Source organism: Juglans regia, chromosome 8 (assembly GCF_001411555.2).
Source record: "Juglans regia cultivar Chandler chromosome 8, Walnut 2.0, whole genome shotgun sequence".
Taxonomy (NCBI): Eukaryota; Viridiplantae; Streptophyta; class Magnoliopsida; order Fagales; family Juglandaceae; genus Juglans; species Juglans regia.
In genome coordinates this window covers 10,203,029-10,222,977 of record NC_049908.1, presented here as the reverse complement: position 1 = coordinate 10,222,977, position 19,949 = coordinate 10,203,029, and the positions used below count along the sequence as shown (strand labels likewise).

At 36.6% G+C, this 19,949-nt stretch overlaps 1 protein-coding gene and 1 pseudogene across 1 annotated transcript; both read left to right on the top strand.

The window, feature by feature from the left end:
- Positions 1 to 614: 614 nt before the first annotated feature.
- LOC108985367 lies at positions 615 to 13,881 on the top strand (annotated as a pseudogene).
- A 3,711-nt stretch (positions 13,882 to 17,592) lies between these two features.
- On the top strand, positions 17,593 to 19,949 carry LOC109007319. The gene is made up of 2 exons (XM_018986949.2): positions 17,593 to 18,104; positions 19,063 to 19,949. Exons 1-2 carry the CDS (start codon positions 17,654 to 17,656, stop codon positions 19,608 to 19,610), a joined length of 999 nt encoding a protein of 332 aa, XP_018842494.2. The 5' UTR covers positions 17,593 to 17,653; the 3' UTR covers positions 19,611 to 19,949.

The following is a 19,949-nucleotide window of genomic DNA, read 5'->3' as shown; positions in this document are numbered from 1 at the left end:
ACGATCCAGGTAGATTCCTTTATAACCTTTTAAATTTTTTTCCTTAAGTGCATTGTTACTTGTTCTAACACTGAGTCAGATTACAGGCCCACCAATGCCACCATTTCCAACAACATACATCTACCTTCCATCAACTAACGCGGAGGAGTCGAGACATGTTCAACAAACGAACCAAGTTGATTTCTTTCTAACCTTTTATTTTTTTTAGTGCGTGCGTTGTTACTCGTTCTAACACCGTGTCTGATTGCAGCCCCCACCAATGCCTCTTTTTTCAACAACGTTCATCTACCTTCCATTGACTAATGCGGATGAGTCGGGTTGTCTTCAACAAACGATCCAGGTAGATTCATTTCTAACCTTTCAATTTTTTTCCTTACGTGCATTATTACCCGTTCTAACACCGAGTCAGATTACAAGCCCCACCAATGTCACTGTTTCCAACAACGTTCATCTACCCTCCGTCGACTAATGTGGAGGAGTCAGGTCGTGTTCAACAAACGAACCAGGTAGATTCATTTCAAATCTTTTATTTTTTTGGATGAGTGCGCTGTTACATGTTCTAAAACCGTGCCTGATTGCAACCCCCACCAATGCCACATTTTCCAATAACATTCATGTCAACTAATGTGGAGGGTTCAGGCCGTCTTCAACAAATGCCATGCACTCCGTCGAGTACCGGAGAGGACTTGACAAGCTTTGAAAAGACCGCAAGTAATACGGAGACGGCGCCATTTATATCTGAAAGTGAAAATAATGTTGGAGGTACTTCATTAGACGTAGAGACAAAAGCCGAGGAGATAAATGAAGAAAATTATGATCATGACCGAGTTGAGGAGGAGCCCAAACCTAGTATGAAGTTTGTCACTGATCATGAGCTTATGGCCTATTACATGCTATATGCCAAGCAACAAGGTTTTGGTGTTATAACACAAAGGACGAAGAGAGAGGCTAATGAGAGGGTGAAGTATTTGACGATTGGGTATGAGCATGGTGGAAAGTACTATCCTAGCCATAGTAATAGCTTGAGGCCATGTCCAACTATTAAAACGGATTATAAGACAATGATAAATGCTCACTAGGTGGAGGGTATTTGGGTGGTAACCACTGTTGAGATTGCTCATAATCATAGTACTGACAGCCCACAAAAGTCTAGACTCTTTAGATCGCACAAGTATTTAGACGAATATAGTCAGAGGATGCTTTATTTGAACGACAAAGCAGGTATTCGAATGAACAAGAATTCTAGGACACTTGATGGGGGTTTCAAGAATCTGTAATTTCAAGAAAAATACTATCGGAATTTTATTGATAAAGCCCAACAATTAAGGCTGGGTAAAGGTAGTAGTGAAGCACTCACTGAGTACTTCAAGAGGATGAGGTTGCAGAATGATGGTTTTGTTTATGTGATTGATGTGGATGAGGAGTAGAGACTGATAAATGTGTTCTGTGCTGAAGCACGTAGTAGAGCAGCGTGATGTATTTTGGAGATGTTATCACCTTCGATACGACATACCTAACAAATAGATACAGTATGCCGTTTTCTCCATTTATTGGTGTAAATCATTATGGGTAATCTATACTGTTAGGGGTTGACTTGATTTCAAGCGAGGACACAAGTACTTTTGTGTGGTTGTTTCAAGCATGGTTGGAGTGGATGGATGATCGGGCTCCAAAAGTGATCATAACAGACCAAGACTGAGCAATGAAGGCTGCTATTGCGTTGGTATTCCCAGACTCTCACCATAGATATTGTCTATGGCATATAATGTGAAAATTGTTCAAAAAATTGAGATCTCATGCTACCTTCAATGCAGGTTTGAAGACTGCCATCCAGACTGCCATATATGATTCACAGACATGTGATAAGGTTGAGGAGAAGTGGGGGCAACTTATTCAGAAGTATGAACGAGGTGAAAATGCATGGTTGCAAGGATTGTACAACGAGAGGTCATTTTGAGTACCGGTTTACCTTAAGAGAGTTTTTTGGGCTGACATGAGCAGAACACAGCGTTCTGAAAGCATGAATGCTTTCTTTGATAGGTTTGTACATTATGGTAAGACATTACAATAATTTGTCGATCAATTTGACAATACGCTTAGGAAGAAGGTGGAGGTCGAGAAGACAACTGATTTCAATTCCTACAACCAAACCATCCCATGTTTATCCGCGTTCCGCATTAAAATACAGTTTCAAGCGGTGTATACGAATGCAAAATTTAAAGAGGTCTAAAGAGAGGTCTGGGGAATTATTTTATGTAACTGCATACTTATCAGTAAAGAGGGTTGCATTTCCACCTACGATATTTTGGATGAAATAACGACTGATGATGACCATGTCAAGAGCATAAAGTACACAATTTACTTTAATGATGATGAGATTGATGTGAAATGCACATGTGCATTGTTTGAGATGAAAGGGATTGTCTGTAGGCATGCATTGAATGTTTGTCAGATGAACAAAATTCATGCACTACCAGAGAAATACTTCTTAGATCAATGGATGAAGGACTTAAAGATGAGATACATAATGGTAAAAAGTAGCTACGACGACTTGTGGCAAAATGTGGACTCACGGAGGTATGAGTTTGTGGTGAGACAATGTGTGACATTAGCTACCCGTGTATCGTCGAGTCATGCCCATGTTACTGCATTTATGCACCACTTGAATGAGTTTGAGAATCAATTTAAATGATTAACACTTGAGTCTGGTTCAACCAAGGTAATAGAGACTGTGACCACGAACAATGGTAAGAAAATATTAAGCCTACTCATTGTCAGAGGGAAATGGAGGCCGCCAACAAAACAGAAAGTTCTGTCTGTTGAGAAGGCTGGGACCAAGTGAAAGAAGAAACATGTAATAAATTTATTACAAGTATTTATTATGTGCATTGCCACTGCATGCATATTTCTTTCTAACGGATGTATATTTTTGTATTTGAAATTTATTTAGACACGTAGAAAATATTTGATGATACATCCTAAGATTCTGAGGTGTTGGAAGCTCCAGAAAGTGTTCAGGTAATAAATTTTTATGTATATTAATTCTCATTGCATTCATAACCATTTTCTAATGGCAATTTTTTTTACTTGAAATTAGGAGCAGATACCTAGTGCAAGCAATGATGATTTTATGGTTCTAACACAGTGCAACACTGTCACACAACTAAAGCCATAGGGCAATGAGTAGGTGCTCCAGGAAGACTGTGATGTATTTTTATGTAGTTTGGGAGACTGTGATGTATTTTTATGTAGTTTGGGTATTGTTTTGTATTTTTATGGATTTTGGAAGACTGTGATGTATTTTGATATAATTTGGATATTGTTTTGTATTTTGATGTAGTTTGGGAGACTGTGATGTATTTTGATATAGTTTGGGTATTGTTTTGTATTTTTATGAATTTTGGAAGACTGTGATGTATTTTGATGTATATTGAGTGTTGTGATGTATTTTTATCAAGGTTGGAAGATTGTGATATATTTTGATGTACTTTGTCTCAACATCATTCTACTTTGTAATTTAGGAGAAAATTCAATTATTTGTACAATATGTGTCATCCCAAAGTCTGGTAGTGATTTTACCTTGTTTAATAATATATGTGTAATTTTAGGAAAACATCATGGTAGTGATTTTAGCCCTGATTAACAATATATGTGTCATCCCAAAACAGTACAATTAACAATATATTTCCAACACAGGCCTTAACATTAATACAAATAGTACAATTAATATACATTAATATGTACCATCCATCTACAATTTACTTCTTTAAAATACATTTATAGTCCAAGGCAAACAAAAATTATTACAATTGATAAATAATAAATACATAATAATATCCATGCACAGATATTCTCTATGAGCTGCTTTCTAATTTTCTTCTCTTGCTTGTAAAGGACATTCTCTCTCTCAACTAGTTTATCTTTCGTTTTCTAAACTTCATACTCGCGCAACAGTAAATCATCCTCCATTTTTCAAGCTGCATTCTCTCTTGTGCCTATTTTCTCCTCTACCAATTGAAGTATATCTGCCCAGATAAAGAATTGACACATTGCTTCTCCCTGCATACAAATTGTCAATTCGACAAATGTTAAATATGACAAGTTAAAAAGTAATACAAAATTATGATAAAAAAAAAAATATATGCTTTACTATTTTAAACTTTGGGCAAGCGTAAAATTTCCTTCTAGGATTTTTGTTAGTATGGGAGGTCTTTAATGAAACTTTCAACCCACACCAACAAGTTGGTGCTTCGATTTGCAACTCATCAACAACACATGATGATTGATTCGAGGCCATAGGTTATCTAAATGAAGCATTGAGCATGGATAAGGATAAATGCATCATTATCGAAAACACTTCAATAACCCAACACTTCAATAACCACTTAATAATGGTAATCAAACACATGATGCCTCAAACCTTTAAAATACCCGACAAACTACCAGGCTCCACCAACAATAAAAATACAACAACCAGAAGTAACAATCAAAGAATCTCTCTGATATGCATGCATTCATGCATATGGCTCTGCTCCTCCATAGGTACCCATGTGAGAGCAGCTCCTGTAGATAACATATGTTTGGAGGGTTGGGGGGGGGGAGCTCATAATGGATTTTTTTTTTTATAGGTAACATAGAACTTTTTTTTATAGGAGAGAGAGCTCATAATGAATATCTTAAGAGTAGATTATATAAACTTGAAAATATTAAGCAAATAATTTGTATCCAAAGATTTGACTTCAGGACCTAAGTTTGAATCTGATTTTCATTTTCTTTCATCCGATTCCACCAACTTTCTTTTCTGTAGTTTATTGATGGACCATACACCCCATGTGCTTTGGCTTTGCCCTCTTTTAATTTTGTTGAAGTGATTACTATTTATCAAAACTAATTATTACTTTAGCATGAAAAACTAATGTGTGAAAAACTCCATAAAAAGAATTAAAACAGATTCAAAACAAGGAAACAAGGAAATAGATTCAAAACAGAGAGTTAACAAATTCACACATAGAGTTCAAACCATAATCTCTCTCTTTAGAGGATAAAATTCATTTTTTTGGCTAAGCTCCACAACTAACAATACATTTGCATGCAATTAGAAGATCATGCCCATTGTAAAGAGTTTCTTCCAATATCTTAAGAGCTCATAATGGATATCTTAAGAGTAGATTGTATAAACTTGAAAATATTAAGCAAATAATTTTTATCCAAAGATTTGACTTCAGGACCTAAGTTTGAATCTGACTTTCATTTTCTTTCATCCGATTCCACCCACTTTCTTTTCTGTAGTTTATTGATGGACCATACACCCCATGTGCTTTGGCTTTGCCCTTTTTTAGTTTTGTTGAAGTGATTACTATTTATCAAAACTAATTATTACTTTAGCATGAAAAACTAATGTGTGAAAAACTCCATAAAAAGAATTAAAACAGATTCAAAACAAGGAAACAAGGAAATAGATTCAAAACAGAGAGTTAACAAATTCACAAATAGAGTTCAAACCATAATCTCTCTCTTTAGAGGATAAAATTCATTTTTTTGGCTAAGTTCCACAACTAACAATACATTTGCATGCAATTAGAAGATCATGCCCATTGTAAAGATTTTCTTCCAATAGTTGGCATCATTGGGTATAGAATCAAATTGCTAAAATCAAATTACTACTCGCACGGGCAAGACTCATGAACAGTGCAATTACTACTCTTCAATGTAGAGAAAATTTGCACAGAATGAGAGGGGGATTAGCTTACCGTCATGGAGTGGAAGACGTGCACCAGCAGACACAACAACGCAACACTCGAAGATGGGAGAGAGAAATGGCGTTAGGTTCTACGTTTAGGGTTTATGCACTTCTTAGAGAAATATGAAGGAGAAGATGGAGGGGGTTCTGTGTTTAGGGTTCTCTGCGTCTAAGATGGATTCGCAGATGGAAGGGGCGATTGTATAGATGGAGGTGTGCTGTGGGGGAGATGGGTTTTTCACAAATGAGTTTCGTAGATTTCGGGATCCGTTAAGATAGATTCGCAGATGGAGGGGAGGGGGTTTGTAGATGGAGGGAGCGAAAGTGCGTGGAGTTAGGGCACAGAGGGGGGAGATTGCGTAGATGGAGGTGTGCTGTGGGGGAGACAGGTTTTTTTGCAAATGAGTTTCAGAGATTTCAAGATTTTACTCGACCATTTACTTAAACCGGATCTGCCACATCAGCTAGTGTGTGGAGTTAGAGGTGGACCGGCTTTGGAGTAGATTTTCTATTTACTTATTTATAATTTTGAAAATTCAAATAGGTAAACTGCACAACCGCGCTCTTACAAAAATACTTCACAAAGTCTACCATCGCAGGCGATTCACAGCCTATATACTCTGCTTGCTCCCTTGTTTCCCTCGCTCGATCTCCTCTCACTTACCCTTCCTTTCTCTTCCTCTCTCCTCTCGTAATCTTCATATTGCCTCCCTTAGGATACGCCATCAAGACCGCCTCCACTATGACCACCTCTAGATTCAGCAATCTCATCTCCGGCAATGCGGCATTGGTTGTCAGCAAAGAAAACGGTGCTGTCTCTTCTTCTTCTTCTTCTTTTTCTTCTCCTTCTTCTTCTTCTACTACTGCTTCTACTCCCACTGATAATGACTTTAACTTGAAATAAAAATTTTAAGAAATGGGCTTTGTTGGATTGCTTCCACCTTACATTGTTTCAGGAAGCAGGGGAATTGTTTCCGGAATGCTGACCACTAGTTTGATCTTTTACAGAAGCTGATTTTTGGGCAAACCTCTGACCTTTTCAGCTTAAAAAGTTTTATTGCTATATGTGTCTGATGGTGGAAGTGATTTTTCATTTTTTTCCCGATCTTTTTATTTTGAGTTTAATGATCCAAATTGGACTTTGCTCTTGCTCATAGTACTCTTATTAGTCAACTTGCATTCTGCGTTCTTGAGGTAGTCTTGTTATGCATTCGTTTCTTCAAATTTGAAGCTAATTATATATACTACTTCAATGGATTCCGATTGTTTGTACTTGTATTGAATTTGACATTTTATAATCTTTGCATGAAGTGCGATGAGGTCCTGCTATTTTTACCATGAGTGTATGTAACGTGGGTGACATGTACTTTGGATTCACATTATGCAGACGATTTGGCGCTGGGAGTTGGATATAGTCTTCCTCCACCGGAGATTAAAGATATTGTGGATGCTCCTCCAATTCCTGCATGGTCATTCTAACCGCATAAGAATAAGATATTGTTTATTAAGCGGAGAGGTTTACCTCCATTGGCAGAACTAGCAAGACCAGAAGAAAAGTTTGCCGGTATTCGTATCGATGGAAAATCTAATACTAGGAGTCGCTTGTCATCATACACAGGCATTAACATTCATCATTTATTGCCAGATGGTACACTCGGGCTAGAGAAAGAGGTACGAGGCTACCCGGATGGTGTTAAGATCAATTCCATTACGTGGTCCCCAAATGGCCAGAATTTAGCATTCAGTGTTCAAGTCGATGAGGAAGAAAACAGTAGCGGTATGCTTAGAGTATGGGTTGCTGATGTGGAGACAAGGAATGCTAGACCGTTGTTTCAGTCGCCTGATGTCTATCTAAATGTGGTTTTCAAAAATATTTATGTTTGGATTAACGATTCTACTCACTTAGTTTCCATCATCCCCTTGTCTCGAGGAGGCCCGCCAAGTAAACCTCTCCTTCCCACTGGCCCAAAGATACAGTCCAATGAGCAGAAAAGCATTGTTCAAGTTAAAACCTTCCAGGATTTGCCAAAAGATGAACATGAAGAAGATCTGTTCGACTACTATGCAACTTGTATTGGCTTCTTTAGGTGGGACTGTGAAGGAGATCGGCCCACCAGCTGTGTATACATCAATGGAACCCTCCCCAGATGGGAAGTATCTTTTGATTAGTTCAATGCACAAACCGTCCTCTTTCATTGTACCTTGCGAAAGATTTCCTAAGAAGGTTGATTTGTGGACAACTGATGGAGAGTTTGTTAGGGAACTCTGTGATTTGCCCCTTGCTGAGGAAATTGCCATTACATCCAATAGTGTGCGAAAAAGGATGCGCTCTATCAGTTGGAAAGCAGATAAGCCATCAACACACTACTGGTACATATCCAAGATTCTATTCACATGTGTCCAAGAAAGAAAATAGCTGCAATATTTTGGGTCCCTACTCTATTAGAAAAATAGTTGTAGTACTCAATTACAGCCATTGATTGGTAAGTTTGACAAGATAAATGTACTTTCAAAATCTCATTCTTCTTTTAATTTTTCCGCCTTCAACACAACAGTCTTGTATTTTACAAGCTTCTTTTTCTCAGTTGCTTTTCAAGTGACTATTGAGTAAATTATCTGAGCCTGCTAATAATGGTCTTAACCAATGTTGTCATTCCTCTACACTTTGTTTCAATGGTTCGCTTTTGTTCTGTTTATTTTGAATTTTTACATGTACAACTCTGGAGAAGAAGATAGAACCCTTTCCATTTCACTTGAAATGAATAGTATCCAATTTGTTTCAAACATTCAATTACTTGTTTCACAGACGACAATTTTGAAATGCTTGGTTAACTCTGACTGTTGACTTTTATAGTGTAGAGACACAAGATGGAGGCGATGCGAAAGTGGAAGTTTTGCCACATGATATAGTTTATACACAGCCTGCTAAGCCACTAGAAGGTGAACAGCCAGTGATTTTACACCAACTTGATCTCCGCTATGGGTATTATGTGTAAGTTGAGTCAGGAATTATATATAGGACCCAGAAATTATGTGTAAGTTGGATATGGAGAAGGCGTATGACCATGTAAACTGGGATTTCCTTCTATACCTACTGGATAGATGCGGTTTTGGTGAAAGATGGAGGTCTTGGATTAGTTGGTGTATATCTACGGTAAGGTTCTCGGTGTTGATCAATGGCAACCCCGAGGGTTTCTTCCAGAGTTCTCGTGGTTTGAGACAAGAGGATCCGTTGTCTCAATTACTTTTTGTTATTGTTATGGAAGCACTAAGCAGAATGATTGCGGCGTTGTTGGCTAATGGGTTTTTTAGTGGTTTCCAAATTGGATCTCCGAGCAGGGGTTTTATCTCTATTTCTCATATGCTGTTTGCAGATGACACACTTATAATGTGTGAAGCTAATTTAGACCAGTTGCGGGCAGTGAAGGCATGTTTGCTTTGTTTTGAAGTAGTGTCTGGTTTAAAAGTGAACTATGATAAATCCGAGCTGGTGCCGATTGGAGAGGTTCATAATATTAGGGAACTGGCGGACACATTGAGTTGCAAGATAGCATCTCTTCCGATGACTTATCTGGGATTACCGTTGGGTATAGCTTCAAGGGCATGCTCAATCTGGGATATAGTGATTGAAAAAGTAGAGAGGAGACTAGCAGGGTGGAAGAGAATGTACTTGTCAAAAGGAGGCCGGATTACATTGATTAAAAGTACACTTTCTAATCTATCCACGTATTTCTTATCATTATTCCCTATACCGGCAAGCGTGGCGGGTCGTCTTGAAAAGTTACAAAGAGATTTTCTGTGGGGTGACTTAGGAGAAGAGTTTAAATTTCATCTTGTCAGGTGGGAGATGGTATGCCGTCCTATCTCGAGTGGAGGCTTGGGTATTAGAAACTTAAGGTTGTTTAATCGGGCGCTCCTTAGTAAATGGTTGTGGCGATATACCAAGGAACTAGAAGCCTTATGGAAAATTGTGATTGTGAAGAAATATGATGGTTTAGGGGAGGGTTGGTGCACTAGAGAAGTTAGAGGGGCACATGGTATGGGGTTATGGAAGCATATTAGAAAAGGGTGGGAGGTCTTTCAACAACATACTAGTTTCCAGTTGGGTACAGGCTCAAGGATTAGATTTTGGAAGGATATTTGGTGTGGCAACGGTGCTTTCCAAGACTTGTTTCCTTTGCTTTTCCTGATAGCAAGTGCCAAAGATGTCACAGTGACGAAGGTTATGGGAATTTTAGTAGGCCGTATTCACTGGAATATCAACTTTAACCGGGCGGCACAGGATTGGGAGATCGAGAGTTTTGCAGATTTCTAGTCTCTTGTATTCGTGTCGTCCAAGTATCCACCATAAAGATAGCCTGTGGTGGAGTCCTACAGGGAGAGAGGTTTTCACTGATAGGTCCTTTTATAAGGTCCTCACACAAACGCTGGAGATACAGTTTCCCTGGAGAAGGATCTGGCAACACAAGGCGCCTCCTAAAGCGTCTTTCTTTGTGTGGACAGCGTCACTAGGCAAGATTCTTACTACAGATAATCTGAGAAAGAGGAGGATAATCATTGCAGACTGGTGTTGTATGTGTAAAAGAGGAGGTGAGTCGGTGAACCATTTACTAGTACATTGTGATGTAGCCAGGACTCTCTGGAATGAGGTGTTTAAAAGGATGGAACTAGCATGGGTTATGCCGGAATCTGTAGTGGATATATTGGTGTGTTGGACCTCTATCCGAGGTGTGTATCAGATCAAAGTGATTTGGAAGATGATCCCTATATATATTATGTGGTGCTTATGGCTGGAAAGAAATGAGAGAATGTTTGAAGACAAAGAGAGATCTATGGAGGAGTTAAAAGTTTTCTTTTTCAGAACGCTTTGTACTTGGGCCATTGCTGTGGACTTTAATGGCATGGACCTTCATGATTTCTTAATTTCTAATGTGCCTACGTAGATAAGACATACTTACTTTGTAATTGACAGTTGTTGCCCATTCTTGGATTAATAATACTTATTTTACTTATAAAAAATATATATATATATATATATATAGGAGATTGATCTTTCTCTGCATCTAAACCCAAAGTCTTGTTAATAACATTGATTGACCTTCCTTTTCTTTGTGTGGCAATGAGGTTTTCCCACAAACTTTATTTTAGAAGACTTGCCAATCTCAAGAAGGTACTAGTAGGTTTAATAGAAGCTAGAGTAGGATTATGTTCCTCCTTTATTGAACTCAACAATGACATGTTTATATATGTGTTTGCATGTGTTTGATAATCATGCTTTAACCTGTTGAACAGAAAAGTTTGATAAACATGATTTTGGTGCTCATTTTATTTCAACTCCCTTACCTTATTGGAAAAAATAGTTGCATAATGGTTTTAGTACATAAGTATATCATTGATACGATGAATAGGTACTTGTTATCCCTAGATTTCTGAAGCTTATAATATCCACCAAATCCAATGTATGATCAGATGTCAGAGAGGGTTGCCTTTCATGTCCATAGTCAAGGCTTCTTTTAGGTGCAGTAGACACGAAATATGCAACCTTAAGGCCATCTCTGGTTTTTTTATGCATACCTACCTGAACGTTTAACTTAGAATCTTGTTTTGATGTGTGACCTTTTCTATCACAGCCAGAGGTATTTCGTGGTGTGATGATTCGCTGGCTCTAGTTTATGAATCTTGGTACAAGACACGGCAAACAAGAACCTGGGTGATTCTCCTGGATCCATAGATGCTAGTCCACGCATTCTGTTTGATAGGTCATCATAAGATGTATACTCGGATCCTGGCTCTCCAATGCTGTGGACAACTACTTCTGGAACAATTGCAAAATTAAGGAAAATGACGAAAACACTTACATTCTACTGAACGGAAGTGGTGCTACACCTAAAGGGAACTTTCCATTCCTCGACTTATTTGACATGTAAGTGTTTTAAAATCACTTCTTTCTGGTGTGTTTCTTCCTGAATACTGAATGCTACCTTGGGGTTCTATACCAAATACTCACAGAAATACAGGCAACAAAGAAAGAATATGGCAGAGCGACAGAGAAATATTATGAGACCGTTGTTGCTTTATTGTCATGTAAAAAAGTAGGGGATCTGCGACTTGATCAGTTGAAAATACTGATTTCCAAAGAGTCAAAAACTGAGAACACCCAGTACCACATCCTAAGCTGGCCACACAAGCAATCATGTGAAATGATGAATTTCCCTCATCCTTACCCACAGCTGGCATCATTGCAGAAAGAGATTATCAGGTACCAGAGAAAGGACTGCAACATTATATCTGCCACCAGGCTATGTTTCATCAAAAGACGGTCCTCTTCCATGTCTGGTTTGGGCCTTCCCTGAAAACTTGAAAAGCAAAGATGCTGCTGGACAAGTTCGTGGTTCTCCTAATGAATTTGCTGCCATAGCTCCTACATCACCGCTCCTTTGACTGGCTAGAATGCATGATTTAGCTCTTCCCATTGTTTGGTTATACTCTCTCTTTTGGTTTCTTTGGCATTTTGTTATTATCCTCTGTCTGATTACTTCCATTTAGTGTCTAGTTTGGGGTGAACGTGATTGAAAAATTTTTGATTCCTCAGAGCAGGTTTGCTATTCTATCCGGACCAACAATTCCTATTATTGGCAAGGGCAATGAGGAGGCAAATGACAGGTAAATGGATAGAATGTTTGGCCTTGTTTGAATTCACAAACCACCTCAACTCATTTCATTATTATCATTACAACTTTCCAAAATTCCCACACAAAATATAATCAATTTTTTCAAATCCCAAAACAATAATAATATTAAAAAATAATATTCTAAAAATATTTTATTCTACTATTCACAAACCTCATTTCTGAATCTAAACCACTCCTAAGTTTCAAATAATTTCAAGGACGTGGGAATCCCATCCTAATCACATGATGATATATAACGCCTTTCTGAACTCAACATAATTTTTCATTTGATTGATGATGACAAGGAGATTAATCCCATTGTTAACCAAATAAGCTTGCTTGTCTTTGGTTTTCTTTTCTGGCTAATTAGGTTTCATTGGAGAAACTATGCAAATATAGCTTCAGGATGTATATTTGAAATGACTTGGGGCAGGTATGTAGAGCAGTTGGTTGCGAGTGCAGATGCTGTGGTCAAAGAAATTATCCGAAGTGGAGTGAGCTGCACCATTCTTTTTCTTATGAATTTTGTTTTTGTGGTTCTGAGTGTGAAATTTTGATCCAAATTATTTTGATGCTTCCCTTGGTAAGGTGGCTCATCCAGACAAAATTGCTATTGGGGGACATTCCTATGGTGCATTCATGACTGCAAACCTTTTAGCGCATGCCCCTCATCTTTTCTGTTGTGGAATTGGTTGCTCTGGTGCTTACAACAGAACTCTTACTTCTTTTGATTTTCAGGTAAGACACTGATGGAAATATTTTTCACTCAACTAACTGGATGCTTTGGAGTTGAACCTTTTCTCTTCCTAATAGACTTTTTGCCTAGTGTTAGATTTTAGTTCTTGATGGTCTAATGTACTTTTCATTATGCTTTTGTAGAATGAAGACATAACTCTTTGGGAGCCCACAAGTACTTAACGTAGAGATGAGTCCTTTCATGTCAGCCAATAGAATTAAGAAGCCAATATTGCTTATCCATGGAGAAGAAGACAATGATCCTAGGACTTTTATGACGCTGGTAAAAGATTTAAAGGGGAAGCTTTCTTTCCCACTTTCATCGGTTGTTTCTCCTGTTTCATTCAACATTTTTTTCCTGCATTTTCATTATCTAAAGAATTATGTAAACTTCCTTCAATAGATCTTAACAGTCCCTTTGATTAGTTTCAGTTTTTCCAAGTGGATTGAAGCTATGCTCTGTGGCTAGCTCCTTTCTTCTTTTCCTACTCATTAACCCAGCAGTTAATTTTGTGTTGTTATGCCCTGCAGTCCAGTCGTTTCTTCCATGCTTTGAAAGGACATAGTGCTCTTTGTCGCCTAGTGATTCTTCCATTTGAAAGCCACATCTATGCTGCAAGGGAAAGTATCATGCATTTCCTTTGGGAAACTGAGAGATGGCTGCAGAAATATTGTGTTGCTAGTGAAGGCAGTGGTCCAGGGGCGGATTTCACTCACAGTTCATCATTTTGGTAAATAATGATATTCATAAAATTATATTACAATCTATTTTACAACAAACCAATATAATGGTATCACTTCATAAAAAAAAATAAAAAAAAAAAGATTGAATTGCTGATCATTGGCCACTAGGGTGGTTTATTTGTGGCGACAACAAGTCGCCGCAAAAATTTATGACGTCGTCACAAAAAGTAAAAATCCGATAAATGTAAAAAAAATTTCATTAAAATTTTTGCGTCGACCTTTTATTGCTGCAAAATACCAAGATGGCTTATTCCGGCAGGAATAAGTCGCCGCAAAAGGTACTTAAAGTCGTTACAAAAAGTAATGATCCGATAAATGCAGAAAAAATCGTGAAACTATTTTCGGCGACTTCTTATCGCCAGAAAAAACCATTTTCTCGCCAAAAAAAACATTTTTTCCCACAAATGTTTACTTGCCGATTAAATATCGTGGGAAAAACGCTCTTTCTTTTCCCACGATCAATTTTCGTGCAATAAGCACTTTATTTGCCACGAGGGCGTGTCTTGGAAAAAAAATTCATAGTAAAAAAGCATATCTCTTGTAGTGAATATGGCGTCAAAGTCAGAACAGTGCAGGCATACATGAACTTTATGTTGTTGAAGTTTGGTTATGTGGTATATATAAATCACAATTGAGACCCAGAATGTCATCATTTTATCCAAATTTTACCTAACTTTGATCAGTGATTTGTGGATTTTTGTGGGGATATGTTTTTTCCTGTATTGGTTGCTTGTGTGTTCATAAACCTCTTGCATTGAACTATTCACAAACTATTTCATTAACATTCACAAATTTCTCATTTCATCTCAACTCAACATCCAAATGAGACCTTATTCTTCTTCAGCAACAACGCTCGTCTCACCCTTCTTCAACAAGCTATAAAATTGCCTTTTTCCACTGCTCATGCCAGTGATGCATTTTCCAGAGGCTACCCAGCGTCCAAAGCAAGTGCCATCCCGATGAATAGCTCCTTGAGTGACACTTGATCCCTTCAAGATGGCATGATCAGCCCCAGAACCAGCCATTTTTCTTCTGTAAATGGAAGCCTGTAAAATCTGAAGTTGAAAACATTTCATTTTCATTTCTTTTCAGAGGCACAAAAGTACAACTAACAAGCCAATAAATTTTGAATATATAAATATATATATATATATATATATATATATATATATATGTATGTATATATCGGTGCATCATATTGAACAGGGACAATCTAGTTATTACACACTTCCGTAAGAAGTAAATCTTGATTAACAAAGAGCAGACTGCAGATTTCAACAATAAACATAAAAATAAAATAAAATAAAAAAAGAAAAAAAAAGTCTTCTTTTTCTTTTTTTAGGAAAGACAGTTTATGCTAATTCATCATCTCAATTCATCTCAACTCATCTTACTACTATTCACTACTGCTACTTTAACTCACAAATCTCATTATTATTCACAATCCATCTCAACTCATCTCAACTCATCTTCGAATCCAAACGACACCTAAATTTTGACTAAGACTTGAGGTTTTGGCTAAAGTCAAAAACTTTGGATAGGTTAATCCACATTAGATTAATCATTTCAAAGTCAAAATAATATAATATTATATATTTTAATAATTTTTAAATTTTTTTTTTTATATTTTGTAAAATAAATTTAACAAAATAAATTATTTATATTATATCTCAAAATTTTATTTACAAATTTTCATGAGCATGTCCTCTAGCATTTGCAAGCATACAATTTTTCTTTAGCTGGACTTTTCTACTTCAGCACAATTTGTAGAGCTTTAGCTTTCATATTCATGATAAAAAAGAAAAAATAAAATAAAAAGAAAAAACACTGTTGACAACACAGAAAAAAAGAAAAGTGAAGAACTGAGAAAAAAGATGTTTGTTGGGAATAATTATACAGTAAAATAATAGTTTATAGATAAACAGTAACTAGTCAAATTTAAAAAAAAATATAAAATTACTGTAACTCAAAAGTAGAGCTTTGGATTCAAAAGTGGAGCTTTGGACGTTTGTCCAGTACAATGCAGCCCACTTTTGAGCTAACAAACATTTTCTCAACAACCAAATAAATAATTAAGATTGAATAATAAAAATTCGATCTGATGGGTAGAAGAAGTCATCTTAATTTGAGAATATAATTTTTGTATTAACAATTCATTTATTATTCAAACGAAACGAATTAATCATTATTTGTTATTTTTATCAAACATTAATGTTTGTACCTAGTAATTGGTACACAATCGGTACACAAGATTGCTTATACGTAGCAGAACTGCATATTTATTTTAATAAATCTTCGCAACTTCTTCATATTCAACATTCTATATTTTTTTAATTTTTATTATTTTTTTCTTTTATCAAATATTTATTATATGAATAATGAATATAAAATTTAAAATAATTTTAAAAAAATAAACTCAAAAAATATATTTAAAAAAATATTAAAAATTTAAAAAAATGTGAAGTGTGGAGTGTGGTAGAAGTTGTATAACAAAACTCTATTTATTTATGGTATTAATTTACTCCCATTTTATCCCCTTTTCTTTTGCAGGGCTTTGGACATCACTAAAATTAATATTAAAAAAATAATATTATAATAATATCTTATTTAATTTATTTAAAATCATCTTAACTCATCTATAAACCTAAACGGTAAATAATTACAAAGTTATGGTTGGGATGCAAGACTTTTAGGACTTTCTTAAAACAGAAGCCAAGTAAACTTGTAAGGGAAGAGTCTCATCTTTTAGATAATGCCAACCATTCCAAAAGATTTTATAGATGATCAGGTCTGACTCTGAACAAACCATTTGAAAAAAAATGTAGTCATTGAAGTAAGCAAAGTCTAGTCTGAAAATCATTGTTTAAAACGCCTCATTTTACACAATTTTGGACTATTCTGCTTATTTCTTTATGCAAAAATCAACTCAAGGAAGGCATGTGCAATGCAAGATTAATATTATATAAACTTTAAGTAAATAAGTCAGATATAATTTTTTTTAATAAAAAAGTGAGTTACATTAATAAAAAATAATTATTTTTTATATTTTTTAATATGATATCTATCTTTTTATAAATACTTATATGATATTTATCTATTTGAAATAGAAAATGATTTCTACGCAATATTTTTTATAATATTTTATATAATTATATTTTAAATAAAAAATATTTTTATAAAATATCTTATAAAAATATTTCTATAAATATTACAATCATTTATTCCAAGACAAAGGACGTTCCCAATGCATAGGAAATTAGGTAAAAGTTGCCTTATCAGTTATCACAAGTCGTGTGGAATTTTCTTCTAAAAATATATTTTTTTTATGATAGATTTTTTTTTTTTTTTAATAAACGGTCTGTATAGTTGAAGCTAGTAGAAATCATTGTTTTTATGACAATTTCAATTAATATTAAAGAGATGATCAACTGTTTGTGGTTTAAGTATTAAATGAGACAATAATTCAATTGGATTGTGAACAATTAAGAGATGATCTAGAAAAGAAAAGAAAATTACATAAAAAAAAAAAAAAAATTATTCAAAATTTTCTTGAAAAAAAATCATAAATAACGTTAATATTTTTTTCCCATAAGTAGAGTCCAAAAGAAAGAATCTTCAACCCCTCACCCATAAAATACCCAACTGGTCCCACTTCCCAGTGCCCACTCTTCAACCATAATCCCATAATAATTATATTAATTAATATTAATACATACATAAACCAGTACTACTACTGCCCCATCTCTCTGTGTGTGTGTCGGTCATGGCCATGGCTTGTTGCTCCACCAAGTCGCTGTTCCTCTTCTTCCTCCTCTCAGCCATACCCATCGCCTACCTCATCTCTCTCGAGCTCGCAAAGCCCTCCACCCATGTCTACCACTACCACAGCTCCGGCTGGTTCCGCGAGTGCTCCAAGTGGGACGATCTTAATCGTCGGTTCCTCGTCTCTTTCCTCGAGGGTGGTGTGGGCCAAATTTCAATTCCCGAGAAAAAGGATGGAGACCGGTATCCTCCTGAGGCCATCTTGGAGGAGGTCACGGTGGTGAAGGACTTTGACTTGGCCGGAAATTCTTCCCTCGGTCTCGTCGTCGACCGACCGAGGAATCGGCTCCTAGTGGCGATCGCCGATGTCATAGGGAACCGTTACAGTGCGGTCGCGGCCTATGATTTATCGACCTGGAAGCGGTTGTTTCTCACCCCCCTGAGTGGCCCAAGTAAGTTAAAAACTCGAAGAAGAATCTCTTCTGCTTGGTGCATTCGAATACCGTTGTTTTTCATTAATCCAGATGACCATATTTCTCAACAAAAAGCTAATATATGACTACCAAAACCAAAACACTTGGTGAGACCTAGCTCTTCTGATAGAGAGTCAGAAGGCAGAATGAACTTGTCATGCCATGAATTGTTTTGATTCTGCGTCAATTTCAATTTTGTAGCCTAATTATGACTGATTTTTTTGTTTTGTTTAAAAAGAAAGCAAGTAACTTGGGGACGATTTTAGTCTTATTTTACTGGTTGAGTACGCTGAAGACGGATTTCTTGGTGTCTGATCCTTGAATATATATGCATACCGAGGAATTGTATCCATCAGCTACTATTCATTTTCACACCCATTCCTACAGTTTTTTTTTTTTTTTCCCATAGGATGTGGGGTGTGAGTATTTTTCAGGCTGTGGGATGTGAAATAGTGAATAGTGAGTGAAGAATTTTTCTTTCTAAAAAGCTTGGAACCCATGAATCCGTGGACCAGGTCTACATCGTTACTCATTGCCTACCAGCCGGTTTTTTTTCAACTATTTATTTTAGCCTTTTCTTGGCCTTTTTGTGATTCTGGGCGCCACGGTATTTGTAGGTAACTAAAGGGAATATTGTCACCGTGCGGTTTTTTTAGCCAACTTGGTTTTCTCTAAGTTGTGTAGTCAGTCTATAGATTATGGAACAGTTTGACTATGTCAACTCAAGAATGGTTGAAAAATGAATGTTATGATTAAAATGGTAGAAACACGCTGTTATGACATGATCAAATAATGTATGCTCACAACCGTGATGGGATCTGATACACCTAACCATGGTCTGGCTGGTATTATTCTATTTTTGAGGTCAAAGCACCATCTATAGACTTCATGATTGTTTTTCTTCCCTCATGGTTTGAAATTTTTTTTAATGGAGTAGGCGATGAGAAGTCTTTCGCGGATGATGTAGCAGTTGATGCAGAAGGCAATGCCTATGTTACTGATGTAAAAGCTAGTAAAATCTGGAAAGTTGGTGTTGATGGCAAGTTCCTATCGATCATTAGAAGTCCACTCTTCACTCCAAAAGAGTGGTACAAAACCTTGGCTGGACTTAATGGAATTGTCTACCATCCAGATGGTTTTCTGATTGTAATTCATACATTCAGCGGCAATTTGTTTAAGATCGATTTAGCAAATGGAGAGGAGGTTAAGTTAATAGACATAGTAGGTGGGCCTCTGACATTTGGAGATGGTTTGGAATTAATCTCGCCAACTAAGCTTGTAGTTGTAGGGAATCCTTCTGGGAGATTAGTGGAGAGTCATGATGGGTGGGAGACTGCTTCTGTTGTGGCAACATTCTCCGGGCCTAGGCATCGTTTGGCCACAGCAGCAACCGTGAAGGATGGAAAGGTGTATCTCAATCACTTGTTCGGCATGGGATACCCTAAGAAGAAACATGCCATTGTTGAGGCTGTTTTTTCTGCTTGAAAGAGGATGATCGAAACAGTGTATGCCATAGATAGATGCAGCAGTGTGCTGGTTTTCCATTTACAGTCTTCAGTGAATTCCTTTTTCAGTCCTAATAGAAGGCCTCTGTTTCGATTTGTCCATGTGGATGCGGCCGTTTCTCACCAACCTGGGTGGCCCAAGTAAGTTGAAAACTCAAAGAAGAATCTCTTCTATTTGGTGCTTGGAGCTTTTCTTTTTCTCCATTTCTTTATGATCAATTATAAACAAGTGATTGCAAAGTTGTAGTAATATTATTACATTGTAAAACACTGATTGCGAATGCTAGTTGAAGGTTTAACATTTTCTTCGAGCTATTCA

What these genes read in the sequence shown, in the direction of transcription:
- LOC109007319 (XM_018986949.2), top strand. Translation starts at nt 17,654, where the DNA reads ATGGCCATGGCTTGTTGCTCCACCAAGTCGCTGTTCCTCTTCTTCCTC. An exon ending in CACCCCCCTGAGTGGCCCAA is followed by an intron (nt 18,105 to 19,062) that starts GTAAGTTAAAAA and finishes TTAATGGAGTAG; the next exon opens with GCGATGAGAAGTCTTTCGCG.